The sequence below is a fragment of the Grampus griseus genome (genome assembly GCF_964374135.1).
Source record: "Grampus griseus genome assembly, chromosome: 10".
Taxonomy (NCBI): domain Eukaryota; kingdom Metazoa; phylum Chordata; class Mammalia; order Artiodactyla; family Delphinidae; genus Grampus; species Grampus griseus.
The window spans coordinates 39,245,327-39,263,917 of NC_139004.1; the positions used below are offsets into that span (position 1 = coordinate 39,245,327).

Genomic DNA, 18,591 nt, shown 5'->3' on the forward strand with positions numbered 1-18,591 from the left:
ACCTTCCCTGGAGCTGATGCCAATGCTTTTTCTTCTTCCTCCCCCACCCACTACAGCCTTGGTTTCCACCCTTCCCTATTCCAGGCACCCATCACAGAAAGACTCAGTCCAGAAAAGGATATTTTTTTATTCAAGTAACTGCAAATAGGAAACCAGAGGGGGGGCCCCAGGCTGGGACAAATAATGGCTACCTCCTCCCTGACAGAACAGGGGGAGAAGGTGGCCCCTACACCCGACGGTCAACACAGGCCCCCCTCCTTACTCTGCTGCAGCATCCTAGGGGCAGGGCCCCACCTTCCCTGGGACTGGGGTAGTCGGTAACCCAGCCTGCTTTGCCCCAGGCCCCTTCCCCTAAGAGCATCTTGGAGGAGGGGAATGTGGGCAGAACAGGAGGCAATGAGGATGAACATTTGGCGCTGGTAGCAGCAGCAATGACGGATGTCTAAGAATGAAACATTGAACAAAAAACAACACAACTGTCCAGAGGTAGTTTGTGAACAGAGGAAAGATGGAACCAGAACCTTGGGGGTTGGGGAGGAGCAGAAGGATGGGAGTGGGCAAGGCTAGCTCCTTGTTATTAGTGCCCCGAGTGAGGGAAGGAAGGGGAAACCGAGGTCTAGAGTGGAAGCAGACAGGGACAGGGAGTGGCTCTAGCCCGCCTTAAGTGGCTGCCACCGGGAGCCCAGGCCTCCTGGGCCTCACCTGGATAAAGGTGACTTTGCATTTTCATCACTGCACTGGATTCCAGGGTGAGGGCAAGGTAGATTGGAGCCTGCTTAGAGGGGGGAGGGGGCTTAAACCCCTCCTGCCTGCCTTCCTGTGCCCCCAAGGGGGCGGCCCAACCTACTGCAGGGACTAGGCAAGGTGGGAAGGAAGCAAAGGGCGTGCGAGCCACCCCTGGTGAGACACAGCTTGGTTGGGGGCATCTGGGGCCAATCACCCCTCTCCAGTGGCCACACCTGCTGCCGCTAGTACAGTGGGAGTGGGGCATGTCAGAATGAGATGGGGCTTGGGCCCCTTTTTAAGGCCAGGGGAGCCCTCCCAGGCCCCTTAATGGGAAGCCAGAGGGAAGAGTCGGGGATTAGAAGGGACCCCGAAACCAAGAGCCCAGCCAGCAAGGTCCCCACGCTGAGGGAGTGGGGATGCAGCAGCACGGGAGCAGCTCAGTGGGAAGTCAGGTGCGTGGGTCAGGGGTCGCTGGGACCTGAAATCAAAGGAAACTGCTCCCGACTCGGGCCCCCGGGGGCCCTGCGGCGGCGGCTGGTGTGCTGTGTAGTGTGGTGGTGAGGGCGCAGGTGGGTGGCGGTGACACGAGAGCCTGGGGGAAGGGGTGGGGGCAGTGGGAGCGGAGCGGAGCTGTCCAGTCCCAGAAGGAAACTGCTCCTCGGTGAGGGAGCTGGCGGCGCGGCACGGTCACTGCTCCTCCTCTGAGGACTCCTGCGAGATGCCCTCCTCTTCCTCCTTCTCCTGCAGGGTGGGCAGGGCCATCAGCAGGAATGCCAGGCCTGTCCCCCTCCCTCCTCCACCGCCCAGGGGCCAAGCTCGCCCCCAACCCCTCCCCGCACTCCCTGGCTCTCCAGAAGGGGGATGAGTCAGGGCTGAGTGTGTGGGTGACTCAGCAACCTCCACGGCCCAGTTTCATTCATAAAAAAGGAAGAATTTAAAGGGAGGGAAAAAAAACCACACACATGCTGCTCTCACACAGAGCCAGGCCCCCTGGCCCCCAGGCCCATGGCAGGGGTACCTGGCAGAGCTCGGGGCACCACTGAGCTCGAGGAAGCGAGGAAGTGATTGGTTCTCGGGCAGGGGAGGAGAGGAGGCAGCCAGGGAGAGGAAATGAGGAGGGAAGGGGTGGCTGGAGGCTGCATGAGCCCCCCTGGTGGGTGCAGGGGAACCGAGTGGCCTTGGCCTGCAGGGGCAGCTGCTGGGCTGCGGAGCAGTGGCCACAGGCTGACCCCAGGCCAGGGCGGGGAGGAAGGGGAAGTGTGTGCCGCCGGGGCTCACTCACTGGGCGGGAATGTCGGGACACCACACGGGGCCCCCGTGCCAGGCACAAACTCCAAAACAACTTGTTTCCTGTTACTCACTCCTGGGGCCCAGCCAGCACCCAGAGCTCCCCTCACCCGGTGGTGGCTCGAGGAATGAATGCCTCAGGGAAGACAGGTTGGGGACAGTAAAGGGCTGGGAGGGCCCTCACTGCAGTGGACCCCCTGGCAGCATCTCCCGGCTCAACCCGCCTACTTCCATTACCAGCTATCGGGGCCTAGAGATGGACGGCGCCTCCCTGAGGAGGTAGCTCCCTGCGGCATCGCACCTCAACCCCCACCCAACGTGACCCCCTCGCCCACCCGCCTGCCAAGGCCTGAGCTCCTTTGCTGCTCCTTAAACCTCTTCGGCGTTCTCATTTCTATAATGGCAGCGGAGGAGAAACACTAGTAGTTGACCTCCAAGTTCACCCGAGAAGTTCTGAGTCTGTTCTAAAAGCAGAGGAAGGAGAGACAGGGACCACCCCCAGTAGGGCAGCGCAGGGGGTCTGGTCTGGTTTGTACCTGGGACCCCTCAGGTCTCGTGGACACAGCCCTTTAAAAGCCCTGGGCTGGGTGCCAGGAAGCCTAAGCCCTGGACAAGTCCCTTCCCCTCTCCGGGCCTGGGTAAAACATGAAGTCTCACCATTCCTGGCCCTGCAGGTCAGGGAGAGCCACGTTCCTATGCGGGCATAGGATGGGGGCGTCTCCCGCTCTTAACAGCCTCCCCAGAAGAGCCAAGCTGCCGCCACCTGTTCACCTACCAGTTTTTTGGGTCTGCCCCTTGGTTTCCTCCCTGGAGTTGTGGTGGTTTTCTAGATGGTCAGAGAAAAGATCCACTAAGTCAAAGATGTTCCTGACAGTGCCCTGGATGGTGAGGGAGAGCAGGGAGGGGCAGAACTACCTTCCTCTGCTCGGGGCAGCCCAGGACTCTCAGCCCAGCAGGCCCACCCGAGTCCAGCTGGTGATGACTGGCCAGCCACACTGCCCCCCCACCCCAACATACACACACGCCCCCCACTCCCTCCTCCACCCATGACTCAGAGGATATGAGTCGTGTCTTAGAAAAAATAAAATAAAAAACAAAACAACTTCTCTGAAAGGCTGATGCCACTGTAGATCTGGCCTTCCCTGCTTCTCCCCACTCCCTCAGGAGCCCGGGGGGCCTCCGGGAGAAAAGGTGACATTCTCAGCCCAGGAGCTGCCCCTTCGCTCCTCCTAACTCGCCTCTCTCCAGACCAGGAAAGCTGCGGGACAGCTGACTCGATTTCCCCAGTGTCCTGGGCAGGACCAAGGCCCCAGAAGTGAGACCTCAGTCATTGCCCCACTCTCTTCAATTAGCAAAGACACATCATCGCCCATATGCCAGAGAAAAAGAGGGTGCCAAGAATAAGGACAAGCCGGCCCTTTCCCAGACCTCCTATGGCTGCTGTCGTGGGAAGAGGGCCCTCCTCAAGCCTCACCCGGGTCTTGGCAGCGCCCTTGTTTTTGCTCCCCTTCGGTCGGCCCCGAGGTCTCTTAGGCGTTGGCACTTCGCTGGGCTCCTTCTGCAAAGACAGACGGGGCTGTCAGGGACACAGAAGCCACCTGTTCCACCCTTTTCAGGACAGAGCCCTCTGCCCCAGCCCAGCAGAATTAAGTCTGCAAGCCATCCTCCAACTCTGGAATCCACAGGAATCATGGAATCATGGCAGGCAGCCCTTGGGATTCAGGTTCTCCGTCTGAATATCTTTTGCAAAGCCTCTCCCCTTGCTTCCCTATGACAGCTAAATGACAAGAGGCCAGAAGGCCTCTGGGAAGGGTGTCACAGGGGCAGAAAGACACTCTTGGGCAGCTCTGTCATGCCAGCTCGGCCACTGACTAGCTCTAAGGTCTCGGGCAAGACACTTAATGCTTGAGCCTCAGTTTCCCTCATCTGTAAATGGTGACAAGACTTACCTTGTAGTGTGTCACGAAAACTAAATGAAAAACGTACAAGTGTCCAGCACTGGGCTGTGATCATTGCCCACCCCCTCAGATGATGCAGAAGAGGGGAAAGGATCCCCCTTCCCCCTAGAGGGAACCTACAGCCTCTACCTGCAAACCAGACTCCCTTCAGGCTGCCTCCTAGGGAGGAGGAGTTATGTCCAGATCTCGGAACCCCAGAGATCCTTGCCCACTGGTGCCGCTGAAATTTTAATAAGCCCGAGACAGAATAAAAAACTGCTACATAATGCATAGAAGCTGGGCAGCAAAGGCACGTCAGCTATGGTTTCCCAAGGCGGCTGCCTAGGGGCTCTTCATGGTCCAGTAACCCAACACCCCTTCCCTGACCCCCCCACTGACCACAAACTAACAGGCGGCAGGGGTGGGCCTAGGGAATGAGACTAAGAGGATGAGCTCCCCACACACAAACTGTGGGTTCTGAAAGAGGCAGGTGAATTCCACCACCTGTCAGACTCCTCACAGGTCCTGAGGGTCAGTACAGGCCTCTCCACCTACAGATGGGGGGCGGCACCCGGGGCCCGGTGGACACAAGCTGCCTGACGTGTAAACAGCAAGGATCGACCTCAACTGCTTTCCTCTCTTCTGCCCCACGAAAGGGAAGTAATGGGGCTTCACCAACAGCTGCCCCTTACATGGGGATAGATGCCCCTCTGTGAGAGAAACCCAAGATCTCCGCCATGTAACAGGTGGTCCCCACAGCCTGACTGGCCAAGCTCCCTGGGGTGCCCACAGTACCAGGCTGGCCTTTTAATCCCACGGGACCTCTGTGAGGGGCAGAACCAGGGCTCTCAGTCACTCTGCCACCAACTCCCCAACATTTTAAGCTTCTTGGGCTTCCACTTCCTTTTACAGAGCTGGGGCAAAGCCCAATCCAGGGCCACTCAAGGAGGCCCGTGAACAGGTGCTGGCCCAGAAACTGTTACTGTCCTGGGATGAGGAACTACAGAAACGTACAGTAAGTATTTAGAAACCTTCATAGTAAATTTCACAGTAAATTAACAAAGTACTATCATGTGCAGTGAATATAATAACAAAAAACGCTGGGCTTCCATATGTAAATGTTCACGTTTCTACAATTCATCTTTACTGTTTCATAATGCACTGGTCCACGATGGACTGGAAATAAAGGGTGGGTGGTTTATCACAGTGTATAAGCACTGACTGGCCTGCGTGACTACAGGGTCACTTCTGGCTTGGACTTTCGGGCTCGGGCTCAGAGCTCCCTCGGGCTGCACTTCTCTCCCAGACTCTCAGGCACCAGGGATGCATGTGTGGGGTGCACGGGTGTGTGGGGAGAACACACGTGTACAGGAATGACGCTGCGCCCTGCCAGTCCTGCTTTCACCTGCCAAGACGCCTGGCACCTCCCTAGCCCAAAGAGGTAAACCGAGGCAAAGGTTTGGACACCCACCTGACTCCCTACCAGCGCCGTCCCGGGACTCACCGGAGGCTGCTTGCGCGGCCTGCCCCGCCCTCGCTTCTCAGTGCCGTCCTTTTCCTGCTTGGAGGCCAAGGGCTGGCTGGACTTCGAGCTCGACTCGCTCATCTTCCCTTGTCGTCAGAGCAGGTGGAGGAGCGACGGCTGGGATGCTGGGAGGCGGGAAAAGTTGTTTTAAACAAAACCTCTTGCTTTAACCGCCTCCTACCCCCTCACCACTCCCACCCTCCGAATGCCCGGCAGGAAACTGCCTGCTCCCAGGGGTCCCCGCGATTCCCACCTGGGCCGATGGGGGCATCTGCCCAGCCCAGCTTGCAGCCACAGGGCGGGGCTGGGCCGTTGGGCCTAATCAGCTCCTTATCTCCTCTTCAGAACGGCTCTTTGTCGTCCTGCCAGCCCCACAGGGCCCGGGGCCCAAGGGCCCAGCCAGCCCAGTCCTGCCTGTGGGTAAGGCCGCCCTGGCAACGGTGTGGGTGAGATGGGGGTCCTCACACTGCCAAGGCCCCCTCCCTCCACCAAACTGCCCCTTCCCTTCAAGAGAAAACCAAGCCTCGGTAGCTCGCAGGGAACAAGGGCGGAAAGGTAAGCAGAGAATGAGCCCTGGGCATCTGGCAGCCATAGACATCAATCCCTGGCCCACCTGCCAGAGCCCCACCAGTTCCTTCCGCTGCTGTCTCCCTGGGTAAAAGCCTTGGGGGTTCAAAGATGGGGACGATTTGGGAAGAAGGGCGAAGGGGGTTAAAACCGCAGTGGGTGAGGTGGGAGGAGGAAAAGAAACCCAAAGCTGAAAGGTGAGTCTCCTCTTCCCCCTTGCCCGCCCCCACCCACCTGGAGTCAGATGAGATCTTTCTCTTTGATGCCTCCTTACATGAGGGGCAGGGACTTGTCCAACTGAGAGGGGCCCACGTAACAGATGCTACCTGACGCCCTGAAGCCCCAACAGGGCTGAGCCTAAAAGCTCCTTGGTCCTTTTCTAGCATCTCCCCTCTCCTTAGAGGCCTGTTTGGGCTTCATCAGCCCTACTAATATAGAATTTACCTGAAACCCCCCTCTGCAAGGAGCATTTGGGAGTCTGTTCCAGAGGCTGAGAAAGGACAGTGAGGGCCCTCGCACCCCCATCCCTGTCCTGCCCGTTATTATCCCCCAGTTACAGATAGAGACGGGTCCTGGGAGGCCTATGGTTCCACACCTCCCTGATAACCAATCCCTGGCTGCCCTTGGCAAAGGGTGGGCCCCAGTGGCGCCACTTCTGAAAGCCCCTCAATTTACAAAATGTGGGTAATGATAAAGCACCTGCCTCACCTACCTCTCCAGACTGCGGCAAGGATGAAACCAGGTAAAAGTTAAAAACGCTTCAACAACAAAAAGCTTCATTCCAGATCAAAATGAGAACTAGAACGTTTGAAAATGACTTTCTTTCCCCTTTTCAGATTCAGACAATTTCCAATTTTAACCCAATGAGAGGAAAGACTGTTTTTGCAAACTTGTGATTGTTAGAGGGCCTGAGGCCCCCGATCCTCAAGTACTGAAATGCTCCAGACGGCGGGACTTTGGTAATTATTCCATTTTATAATATTTCAGACTTGAAGACCCTTTTAAACAAGGTGGTTGGTGATTTATCCTGCTCCATCATTAGTGGCGTGGCCTGCCCTGTAATTGCAGGCAGTGATTAGAATCTTATATTACACCACAGGTCCCCCTTCAAAACTAAACATCACAATTAATCAGCTAAATGAGTGCTGACCTCACATGAGGTTTGCTGGAGGCCCCCTCGGAGAGGTGGTTCCAGTTGGGCAAAGCCAGCCCCTAATCCCATAAAGCCTGGGCCAGCCTGCCTGGGGATCCTGGTGGGTGTCCCTGGTGTTTCCCCCCACCTCTTGCTGCTGGGGACCCTTTAATCCGCTCACCCCAACCCCAGATCCAGGACTCCAGAGAAGGCAAGGCCTGAGGCCCTCTCTGGTGAGACTAACAAATGCTTGTCTCTTCCACCTGTTTCTGAACATCAGAGAGGCCTGGCTTGGCGAAGCCACGTTTAGGGTCCAACTTCAATCCTTCAGTTGGTAATAAGCCCTTTCAGGCCTCAAGCCTGTCTCCTCCACACACTGTGCACGCAGTGTGAGCTCCACAAATGCTGAGGCAATCTGCAGGAATGACTCGAGGAAATCATCCTGGAACCACCTTGTTTTCCCCAAAATAGTAGCCCAGAGAGGGCTGATGAGTTGCCCAAGGTCACAGAGCAAGTTGGCGAGCAGGATGGAGTGGGTTGCTGGCGACCCTTCTAGTCCGCCACTTTCCTTACCCGTCTGGGGGCTGGTAAAATCCCTGTCGTCCCTGCTGCAGACCCGGGGCCCAGGGTGACTCTGCAAGTGTCTGCGCCCGGCGGTTGCAGGTCGGCCGGCGGGACTGGGGGCTAGAGCGCGGGGGGAGGGGCGCAGGCCGCTTTCGCAGGCGCGGGAAACCGGTGCACCCCGACCGCATGCACCGCCACGAGGGTGCACCCGGCCCCACTTCCTGCCAGAGGGGGCACCCAAGCCCGCCTTGGGGCAGGAAACCTGGCGCGCGCGTGGGAGAGGAAGAAAGGCCACCTCCCTCCGCGCCCTCCCCGCAAAATAAAGCCCCAGAAAAAGAAATTGAAACGGGGAGTCAAAGGAACTAGTTCCAACAGAGCCCAGCAAAGCAGAGAAACCAGTTTGTGGGGGCGGAAGGCAAGCCGGGCCCTGGGGGCTGAAGAGGCGCGGGCCGGGCCAGAGGTGGGGTCGGGGTGAAGCCCCAAACCCAGGCCGGCGATTCGGCCTCATCTGCGGAGGGGCGCCAGGAGAAAGGCCGAGCTGGAGTAAGGCCGAATTGCGGGGTTCCTGCCCATCGCCCTCACTTCTAGAACTTCCCCAGGCTGCAGGGGCCACCCGGCCCCCCACTCTCCCCTGTCGCCGCAGCCCGTTCCTCTCCCCGCCCCCCACAACCCAGGCCCGGGCTCGGGCTCGGGCGGGAGCGGCGGCCGCGCGAGGTGCACCGGGCTCCGCCGGGTGCACAACTCGCGCTCGCCGCAGCAGCGCGCCCCCTCCCCCACCGCGCGCTTTTCCCGGGTCCCCGCCCCCCGCAGGGCGCCCGCGGCGCGGGGGAAGGGGTGCCGGTGCCCTCCCCGCGCCGCCGGGCCCCGCCGCCCGCCCCCGCGCCGCGCGGCCCTCCCCCGCCGGCGGCTCGCGCAGCCCCGGCCTGGGAATAAAGCCGGAGGCGCGCGCTGCAGCCCCGGGCTGCTTGCAGGAGGGGCGGCGTGCAGCGGGGGCGCGGGCGCCCCCCTCCGCCGCCGCCGCCGCGGGCCCCGGGGACGACTCACCGCGAGCTCGGCCGCCGGCCTGCGGTGCGCGCTCCGGGCTGCCGGGAGCGACGGTGCTGGGCGCTGAGGACCGGCCTGGCTCCGCCGCCGCCGCCGCTGGTAGCAAATGCGGATCTGAAACCGGGAGAGAGAGCAGAGGCGCTCAGAGACCGCCGCCGCCGCGTGCTCGCCGCCCAGGCCCCCGCGGGGTATTTATATGTCACATCCAGGCGGGGGGACAAAAATATTCCCCCTCCCCCGAAGGATGGCGAGGGGCAGGAAGCTAGGCACGGCCCGTGCGCGGCCTCAATAAATAAATAATTTAATTAAATGATAGATATAAAAAAAAGGAGCCACCGGAGGGGCCGCGAACTCACGCCTTCTTGGAGCCGCGCCAGGGCCAGAAATAGCCCGGGCTCGGAGTCCCAATTAGAGAAGCGCAGCCCCGGCTCAGGGGAGCTTAAAAAGAGCGACCCAGGGGCAGGGGGGACGGGCCCGCCCGCGCCAGCCGTGTCACTGAGGGGGCGGGGCCATGCAAATGAGCCCGGGGATTTAAAAGGGCGGCCGCCCGCCAGCCGCTGCCGCCGCGCGGGTGGGTGTTGAGTGTGGGGAGGGGCGAGCGGTGTCGGGCTTCTGGGGGCGGGCGCGCGCGGGAGGCCTGGGCTGAGAACCCGAGGCCACGGCCCACTTCCCACAGTCCCGGCCGGGAGACGTGGGGAGGTGTTTAGAGGGGTCACCAAGGAGTCCTTCGGGGGGGAGAGGGCATCCTTACTGCATGGAATGGGGGTCCCCGGGAGAGTCACCTCTTGGGGCCTTCCGGGTGTGTGGGCTTGGCGCCCGCGGGGCGCGTGGATGTGGGCGGGTGTTGGTGCTTGCGGGGGTCCGTGCGGGCGGCAGGGGTGGAGAGAAACGCGCCGGTTGGAGAATTTCGCGGCCTACCCGCCGCTCCCTTCACCTAGGTACGCGGCCCCTAGATTTTCCCTGGGCGGACAGGTGTCAGCATGTGCATTTCGGTCCCAACCCGCGTGTGGCTGACTGGTGAAATGCAGGTCTTGTGAAATTCAAACGTGAAACTTGTGAAATCCAGGGTTTAAATTTATTAATGGGCCCGAGTGAACCATAATCAAGGTGCAGCCTTCAAGCGAGGCAAACGATTGGCTCCTTTGCAGGTAAACCTGAGGGAGGGGTCATTCCTTTAGGTGACCCGGATGGTGTTTTGGAGACCAGCGATCCCTCGTGGTACCCTGGCCCCTTCCGCTGTGCCTTTTTTTAAAAATAAGAACGCGTTAGCCGGTGGTCGTCTGGAAGCACTTTGAGGGCAGGAACTGGATCTACGCACGCCGTACCCGCCACGCCCGGCGCAACAAAGACTTGTACAAACGAGAAGGAAGCCAAAGTGGGAAGATGGCGGGGAGGGCGGTGGGAGAAGAAAGGGCGCTGTCAGGCGCGCCCTGCAGGCCGGGCCTGCACCTCCCCGCCCCTGGTCCCAGAGGCGGCCTTCCACACCTCCCGTGGTGCAGGGAATTGCAGTGCGGCCCAGTGACACACGGCTGTGACTCATGTTTTTCCTTGCTCCCCTCCTTCCTCCCTGGCCGTTGAAGGCCCCGGCCCAGCCCCCTCTTCAGGGGGCGAGCCGGCGGTGGAGGGGGACGCCAGGAAAACCCTGAGCCCAGCGTGGAGGCGGGGTGGGGAACCAGAGGGGCCGGGCCTCCTAGTTTCAGGAATGTTTCAGGAATGTTTCCGGTGGGGGTGGGGAGCGGGGCTGGGCGGGCGCTCGGGCTGGGGGCAGCACGTGCTCGGCCGGGTGGGGGCGGGGACGCCAGGGCGGGAAGGCGCTGGGGGCCAATCCTGTGGGTTCAAAGAGGAGGGCGCGGGCCTAGGGCCGGCCGGGGCTAAGAGTGGGCCGAGAGGGCGCCTCCAGCGCGCCGGTTCCCCGCCGCGCGCCCAGGTGGAACGTAGTTTCTGAGAAGTCCCCAGGCTGCCCCGGAAGGGGAGAGGAAGTCACCGAAGGGCGGCCTGAAGGGAGAGGAGGGTGGAGGGGGAACGCGAGGGCGAGGCTGGGGGAGGGGCGGCCTGCCCCTTTGTCTGGAGCGGGGGTTGGGGCGGGGTGGAAGGCGCGCTACTCCCTCCGTCTTTGTGCCCTTCCTGCAGAGCGCGCGCGTAGTAGGCCGCGAGTAGGTTTGGCTGGAGGGCCTTGAGTTGCTAGCTCGAGAACCTCTGCAGCGTTGAGTGGAAGAGCGACCCTTAGGCCCTTACCCTACCTGCCTGGGTCACAAGCCCCTGCCAGCAACCCGGGCGCCCACGCCTGGGCCAGGGAGAGCCCACCCAGAGCCTCGCGCCCCTACCCACAGCCTTCCTCAAGGCCGCCCAGGCTTCCAGGCCCGGGCTCTGGGGCTGGCGGCCTTTCTAGGCCCCTCCCTTGGGCGCAGCTAAGCTCGGAGCAGCTCTCCCTGGCCTTGTGAGGCCAGTGGTAGCCCTTGAGAGGGAGGGGAGGTGGGGAAGAGAGAGGGCCTTCCGTCGCGAATGGGCTGTGGGAAACTTGGCCAACTTTTTGGCCCACTTCTAACGAGCCGACTTGATCTTATTTTCCTACTCTTATTTTCCCCTCGTCCTGATTTCTTCACCAACTTGTTTGTTACCTTGTATTATGTCTGTGTATTTTTGTAAGCCACCTCAAACCCTCTGGAAGGAGACAGGCATAAATTTGTAGGCAAACATATCAATAGTAGCTTGCTTCTCACCCACACCCTTGAAATCCAAATAACTCTACCCACTGACCCCCACCTCCATTCTTTCTGGATTGTAAATGCCCCGAATTGACTTCCTTTTTTTCCTCTTTCAATAAGTATTTATTAAGCAGAAGGGTGAATGACAGGGATAAAGATGAATAAGACATAGTCCTTGCCCCAGCGAATTTCATGTCTAGAGGAATCAACCAGGAACACACCAGAGAAAGCTGAGTAACAATTGCAGAGATGCCATGAGGAGAAAACATTCAATCATTCATTCATTCTTTATTGTAGGCCTACTGTGTACCAAAAACTAGTTCAAACTCTTAGGGTAAAACAGTGAACAAACTATGAAATGAAATAGAGTTTCACTGAAAGAATGAAACAAACAAAAAGAGTTCCCTGCACTCTTGAAACTTGAATTAGGGGGTTATGTGCTTTAAGAGAGACTTGGGTGCTACAGGAGGAGAGAGGATGGGAACTGGCGGGGACGGGCTGGTGTCAGGGAAGTCTGGAGGAGATGGGCTTGGGCAGGCTTTAATGGGATTTGGGTAGGAAGGGGCTGGGTGGATGGCCTCGGGGTGACAGTCTGGGAGACGAGCAGTTCTAGGCCTGGGGCATCAACCCCTTTAGTCAAGGCCTGAGGAAGGAGTCCAGGGAATCAGCCATATCAGGACCAGTCTTCCCCGCAGGACGCATTTTCTTACGTCAGAGTTGGATTATACAGTTTTCACAAGGACAACCCAGTGAACTTCAGTGAACCCATCAGGAATGTCCAGGGAATGGGGAATTCGGGTCAACTTTATTTTTCAGGACAGCTGAAGGTTAAGCTCATTTTCACTTGGGCTGTTGAAATCCTTCCCAGTGAATGTTAGTTCTTTCCCTGCCTTACTAAGTGGAGTAGCAGGGCCTAGCGATCTCTCAGTTGTGGCTTGGGAATGTGGAGGTTTTGGTAGGTTGGGGTGTCCCTTAGCATTCTGTGGGGATTCGTGTCTCGATTCATCTCTGCAGTCAATATATTTGCTTATCAGTTTACCTCTTGCTTTTGAGTCAACTGTAGCTCTTAGGAGAGTAGAGGAAAAGACCGGAGTGATCATTCCATTTAGTGACTGAGTTAGTCAAGGTTTTCCAGAAGGCATGGGGATGAGAAGTGATGATGTTCTGTGTGTCCAGCCCAACATGGAAGGTAGATGGGAAGAGGTGGGCAGAGGAGGAACAGGAATTATTTAACCTATTGTCCAAACCAGGAAACCTTTTAAAGTAAACCTGTTACTGATGAAAACTATACATACAGAAAATGCACAAATCCTTTGTTCAGTTCAATGCATTTTCATAAAGTGAGCACCCTTGTGTCCCCAACATGCAGATCAAGAGACAGAACATCTCCAGCCTCCCCTTATGTCACCACCGTCCCAACTTCTAATAGCATCCTCTAGTTTCACCTTTCAGGTACATTGTATGGATGGAATCACAGGTTAGGTACTCTTCTGGGTCAGTTTCCTTTATTCAGCGTTTTGCCTGCAATTCATTCATGTCATTGCATGTGGCTGCAGGACGTTCATTCTCATTGCTGCATAGTTACGTGGTGTGAATGTACCACAGTTTAGATATCCATTCTGTTGAAAGACATTTCGATACTTTCTGGTTTGGGGCTGTTACAAATAGTGCTATTGTGAATGTTCTAGTGTCTGTGTTGGTAAGTAGATGTACAAATTTCTGTTGGGTATATGCCTAGGAGAGGAATTCCTGGATCATAGGATATGTATTCCCAGCTATTAGAGACAATCAGAGCACTTAAGAGCAAAAGGAGGTACTATTAATAGTTGTGAATAGACTAGGAACGGTGAACCTGACCTGGCCCATTGCAACTGGGGTTGACCAGGACCATATCAACAGGATTGGCCTGGGTAAGCCTGATATAGGGTCACCCTAGTGCACAGTGACCACTCTCCTGGAGAGTCACCCAGCTACTAGTACATCTGGTCATCTGGCAGGATCCATCCTCCGGGCCCTGCTGACCACAGGCTCTGCTGCCAGGAAGCCTGGCAGGGCCAGAGAGGGAGGAGGGCCTTTTCTGCTTCCAACTTTCGAGGGAAAAACTCTCCAATGAAAAGGACGGCCCAGGAGACGGCCACCACTCTGCCCTCCTGCCCTGAGCCAGCAGCCCACCCTGCATGACCCCAGGATACCATGAACTTCATCAGCTACCTACTTCAGGGCTGGAACCCAGGGAAGCCCGGCTCCCCGCCAATCTCGGGGAAAAAACCTGAGGAAAAGGGGAAGTTGAGGAGCACATACTAAATGCTTATGTTCTCTCAGATCCCTCAACCCCCTACCAGGGCAGTAATGCTATTGCCCCCATTCTACAGGTGTTAAAACTGAGACTCAGGGAGGTTAAATAGCTTGGGATTCTGCCACTTTTTCCTCCACTGCTTTTTCTCCCAGACTGGGTAGGCTTGCTTCCTTCTCCCAGCCTGGCAAAGATAGGGGATGTGGCCTTGAACAAGGTAGCTACATTCCCTGTCCTCAGGGGGCTTACTTTGAGTGACCTGGGGAGACAGACCAGTACATGGCTTCATCAGTGTGGTACCGTCTGTGATGGGTGCCTGGGGAGCACAGGACAGGGGCCTAGGGTGTGGTGGAGCATCCCAGGAGGCCTTGGAACCAGGCGAGGGAGAGAGCAGGGCATCTGACATACAGTGGGCTTGGGGCTGTGACAGATATGGTGGGCTGGCATTTGGCATCTTCCCCACTCCTTTGAAGCTACAGTTTGAGATGTGAATTAGGTTTCCCTTTGAAAGAGTGAAATTTGGAGGGAGGAAGCAAGGGGGCTGTTTTTCGCAGAACATCTGTCATCCAGTCACCAGCTTTGTGAGGGTCTATTGGCAGGAATGGTGGCAGAGGGGCCTCCTGCCCCTGGATCACAGCTCAGCCATGCAGGTGGGGCTTCCTGATTTCCTGCCCCCTGGATCAGGATAGAGGCAGGCAATTCAGTTTGTGTTGTTCCATGAGGCTCAGCCCAGAGTTGGCTCCTCCAGTTCTTCCAGTGGTTTTGTAAGCACCTAATTCCCAGCATTAAATATTAAATCTCTTTCTACCTAAAACGTAAGGCATGTCCCTCCTATGCTAGGAATCCTCCCGGGGCTCCCATCTAAAACAGAGTGAAAACAATTTCCTCACAAAGGCCCTGCAATCTGCATCCCCTCCATCCCTCTCATCTCCTACCTGTTGTTCTGTTTCAGCCACACAAGCCTCCTCGATGTTCCCCAGACCTGCCAGGCATGAGCTCACCTCAGGACCTTTGCATTTGTCATTCCCTCTGCCTGACATGCTCTTCCCCTAGACAACCTCAGGGCCTGCCCTCTCACTGCCTCAGGTCTCTCTGTTCAATATTACTTGTCCATGCTATTTAAAACTGCACATCTCCCCCTACAGTCTCTCACCCACTTTACCATGTTCTTCTTTTTTTTTCCCCCTGTAACACTTACCAGTTTCTAACATGCTATATAATTAAATTTTCTATTGAACTTTTGAACAATAAAAGTGATATATATTGCATTTTGTGCTGGTTCTCCCCACTGCAAGGCTAGCGCCATGAAGCCAGGAAATGTTATCTTTTGTGTTCACTGGGTATCCCCAGGACCTAGCACAGTATTCAAGCTCACAAAATGTGTTGAATGAAGAATGATTAGCCAAAGTTATCAGCAGAGGCCAAGCCACAGGGCAACAGTTTAGGGATCTGTCCCCAAACTTCAAGGCAAAGAAAAGAGCAAGGAACCCAGCAGTTCACCATGGTAGGGACAGAGTGGCCCAAACTGAGTGGGACAGGGCTTCTGCACCTTACAGAGACACCTGGTTTTTGTCTGAGTCCATCATTATCATGTGATCTGGGCCCAGACTCACTTCCAGCGGTCATTACCTTCGGATTTTATAGTTTGCCACCAATCGTGGGAAACTTTTTTTCTCCTTGGTCTCAGGTTCAGTCAGCAGGAGCTGGCAGCCACCTGACAACCGTCTTGGTCCTTTGGCTGGGGCAGGCTGGCTGGGTTGCTTGTTGGTGTCTGGGCAGTGGTGGCAGCTCAGCGGACTGTGCTTTGGGAGAGTGTAAGGTTTACACTTTGCATGGAACAAAATAGTTTCCCTTTTGTCTAAGGTTCTTTCTGACAATGTCCAGTGGAACAGGCTCTATGGGTAAAATGCCCCCAAACATGTCACATCCTCCCACTCAGGAATGGCTGAAAATACACTTTTTTTGGGGGCCGTGCTGCAGGGATCTTAGTTCCCCAGCCAGGGATGGAACCCAGGCCCCCAGCATTGGGAGCTCGGAATCCTGGGCTGCCAGGGAATTCCCAGAAAATACACACTTTAATCTTGTGCAGCCTGTGGAAGTCCTGTGCACGTGAGCCGGTGGAAGGAAGTGTTAGAGCAGCGACGGCAGGCCTGTGACCCTGTTCTCTGTGGGCTGGGCTGTGTTCTGGAGTCCTTGAGGCCCTGCGCTGGGTTTGTCTTCCCCGGCCGCATGCCTGCTGGGGTTGTATGTCCACGTCCGCCCGTTAACCAGCTGTGGGACTTGGGAACTCATGTCCTATGGCTTTAGCCACCTGCTCCTACCCACGTCACACTTTGGGAACAGGCCCTAAGGTTTCAGGAGATTCTCATATGGTCTTTGACTTCTGTTTCTCTTGTCTCTATTCCTTGCCTGCTTTGCAAGGGGGGATATGTCCTGGGCCAGGGAAGGGGAACACTGACCCCTGGGGCCTTCAAAAGTGACTGTTCTGCATAACTGGCTGCGGGGAGGCTCCCTCCTGCCCAAGGTTGGGGGTTGGATGAGTCCTGCCTGGTTCCTTCAGCCTCTGCAGGGGGAGGCTGCTCTGAATGGGAGATGTGCCCCGGGTCACACAGTGCCTTGTCCCCTCCAGGCCACTCTGAACCCTCACCCCGAACTTTTCTTAGGGTTGAGAGTCTGGCTCTGGGGGTCTCCATACTGGGAACGCACAGGAGGGGCTGCTGCCTGTCTCATCCAGAAGCACATGGGGCGCCGAGGAGGACTCACAGCCCCACGGGCCACGGGCCAGAGTCGACAGGGAAAGGAAAGCAGGGTGGAGGTCGAAGGGCGGGTGCCTGGGCTGAGGAGGAGGTGGGCTGGGGGTGGGGGGAGGAGCCCACACAAGGCCAGGGATTCGCCGGAATCCTCCAGGGCTTTGTTTGGTTCTTCTGCACACCGCGAGCCTCTCACCAGGCCTAAGGGGGCCTTGGCGCTCAGCAGAAGTTTGCTGAATGGATGGATGAATGAGAGCAAAAGGGGCTGGGGGAGGGGCGGAGGAAGTGGGTAGCTGGGGGAGGGGAGAGGGTGGGGGAGGGGAGGTAGCCACTGGCTGGAGAGCGGAGGAGGAGGGAGGCGGGCAGAGCTGGGCGAGCCTGCTGGTCTAGAATCCGGCCTGGAGGAGATGGCGGCAGGGAGGGGCCCAGCGGCTGCCCTCCCCACCAACGTGGCTTAAAACCTCGTTAGTCCCTGCACCCGGCCTCCAGGCCTCTCACCAACCTCACGAATCCTGGGGGTCATCAGTCCTCTGAGGCCGAGTCCTCACTGTGAATTGAGTAGCCAGCTTCTTTGTTTTCTTACTTTCTTTATTACTTTCCAGCCACTAGGGGGTCGGTGGCCCTTCCCTCTGGGACTAGAATATCTGAGTGGCCCCGTGTGGTGGGCATCTTCAGTCTGTTGGCAAAACCAGGCTTGGACCCTCCCCCCGACTCCCCTCTCCCCACCGTCGCCTTATCTCTGAGGTCTGGATGGCGGGAAATACAGCTACTGGGATCTGGGCAGCTTAGGAGAGTCTGGGGTAGGTCTCTAGGGGTAGAGAGTGAGCCTGTGAGCAGAGAAAACCCAAAAGCTTGCCCTGCAGGCAGCTGCCAGGGACTCCTGCCGGAAGCAGTGGAGCTCGATGTGGGCAGTGCCAGGCAGGAGCTGCTGACAGCCAGGTTTCTGGGTCACCATCCCGGGTGCCCTGCCAGTTCCCAGGCTTTGGGGGTGGAGTGGGGTGAGGGCGGTAGGCATCCCAAGCCCAGACCCTGCTGCCTCCTTTGTCTGGGCTCTTCTAGGCCCTGCTCCCATCCCCCTCTTCCAGCCTTGCTGGGGCCTCAGGAGCACCACAGTCCCCCAGGAACGGGCTGATTGTTGATCTTCAAACTTCCCCTGGGCTTGTGGGTCTGCTGCCCTGGAGGTGGGGTATAAAGGTAATCCAGGACCCCTCCCGCTCTCCCTCCTCCACCCCTGCTCCCTGGGCTCTGTCCACAGTTCCTATGCATCCCTTTTTCTGGCAGTTTTGCTCTTCGTGGCAGGGGTATTTGGGGGCAGGATGGCTTTCGTGGGCAGAAATCCTTCTAGTTTCTAAAGAAGGAAGTCATCTTCCCAGTATGGTAAGGTTGGCACCTGGTGCCCCACCCATCTGGGCACTGCCCTGGTTCAGCTTAAGGTGGTGGCTTGGTTCCCTAGAAGTCTACAATACTTTTCTCCCAAGAACTCAAGTACCCATCACACAGTCAGTGAAATTGAGGTTGAAGTATCTTGCTGTGGCAAGGGGTAGAAATGGATAAAAGATGGAGGGTCTGGGCAGCGGGGTTGAGGGCTAGGCTGTCTTTGGTGGCCATTAGGTGTTGGAAGTGGAGGGGATGTGACTGAGATTGGGAGGCTCTGTGCTGGCCACAGCTGCAGACAGCTGGAGGGGGTGGGGACAAAACTAATCTGATGAGTGTGCGTTACTCCAGTCCACACAGGAGGAATCATGGCCCCATTTCATAGGTGAGGAAATCGGGGCTCATCTATGAGGTCAGGAGACTTGCCAAAGCCAGTGGCGGAGCCAGGATTCAGAATATCTGCTGTCTCACTTTTCTGAATCCTGCCCCACCCCACCGGGCTCTCCCCACCCCCTACCCTGCTCTACTTTTTTTTTTAATTCCATAGCCTTTATCTGACATCTAGACTCTGCCTCCCACCTTGCCACTTGGCACAGGTGGTGACCGAGCACTTGAAATGTGGCTAGTCCGAATTTAGATGTGATGGAAATACTATAAAGTCCTCACTGGCTTTCAAAGCCTAAGGGT

At 57.3% G+C, this 18,591-nt stretch overlaps 1 protein-coding gene across 5 annotated transcripts; it reads right to left on the reverse strand.

The window, feature by feature from the left end:
* Positions 1 to 107: 107 nt before the first annotated feature.
* Positions 108 to 9,253, reverse strand: HMGA1 (high mobility group AT-hook 1). 5 transcript variants are annotated; one of them, XM_082664246.1, is made up of 6 exons: positions 9,139 to 9,253; positions 8,783 to 8,896; positions 5,455 to 5,600; positions 3,488 to 3,571; positions 2,785 to 2,839; positions 108 to 1,464 (listed from the first exon to the last, which is right to left on the reverse strand). In XM_082664246.1, exons 3-6 carry the CDS (start codon positions 5,554 to 5,556, stop codon positions 1,211 to 1,213), a joined length of 495 nt encoding a protein of 164 aa, XP_082520372.1. In that variant the 5' UTR covers positions 5,557 to 5,600; positions 8,783 to 8,896; positions 9,139 to 9,253; the 3' UTR covers positions 108 to 1,210. The 5 variants fall into 5 exon arrangements, with proteins under 5 accessions (XP_082520372.1, XP_082520370.1, XP_082520371.1 ...); XM_082664244.1 differs by having other exon boundaries at positions 5,422 to 5,600; XM_082664248.1 differs by having other exon boundaries at positions 1,272 to 1,467; positions 2,789 to 2,839.
* Positions 9,254 to 18,591: the final 9,338 nt, after the last annotated feature.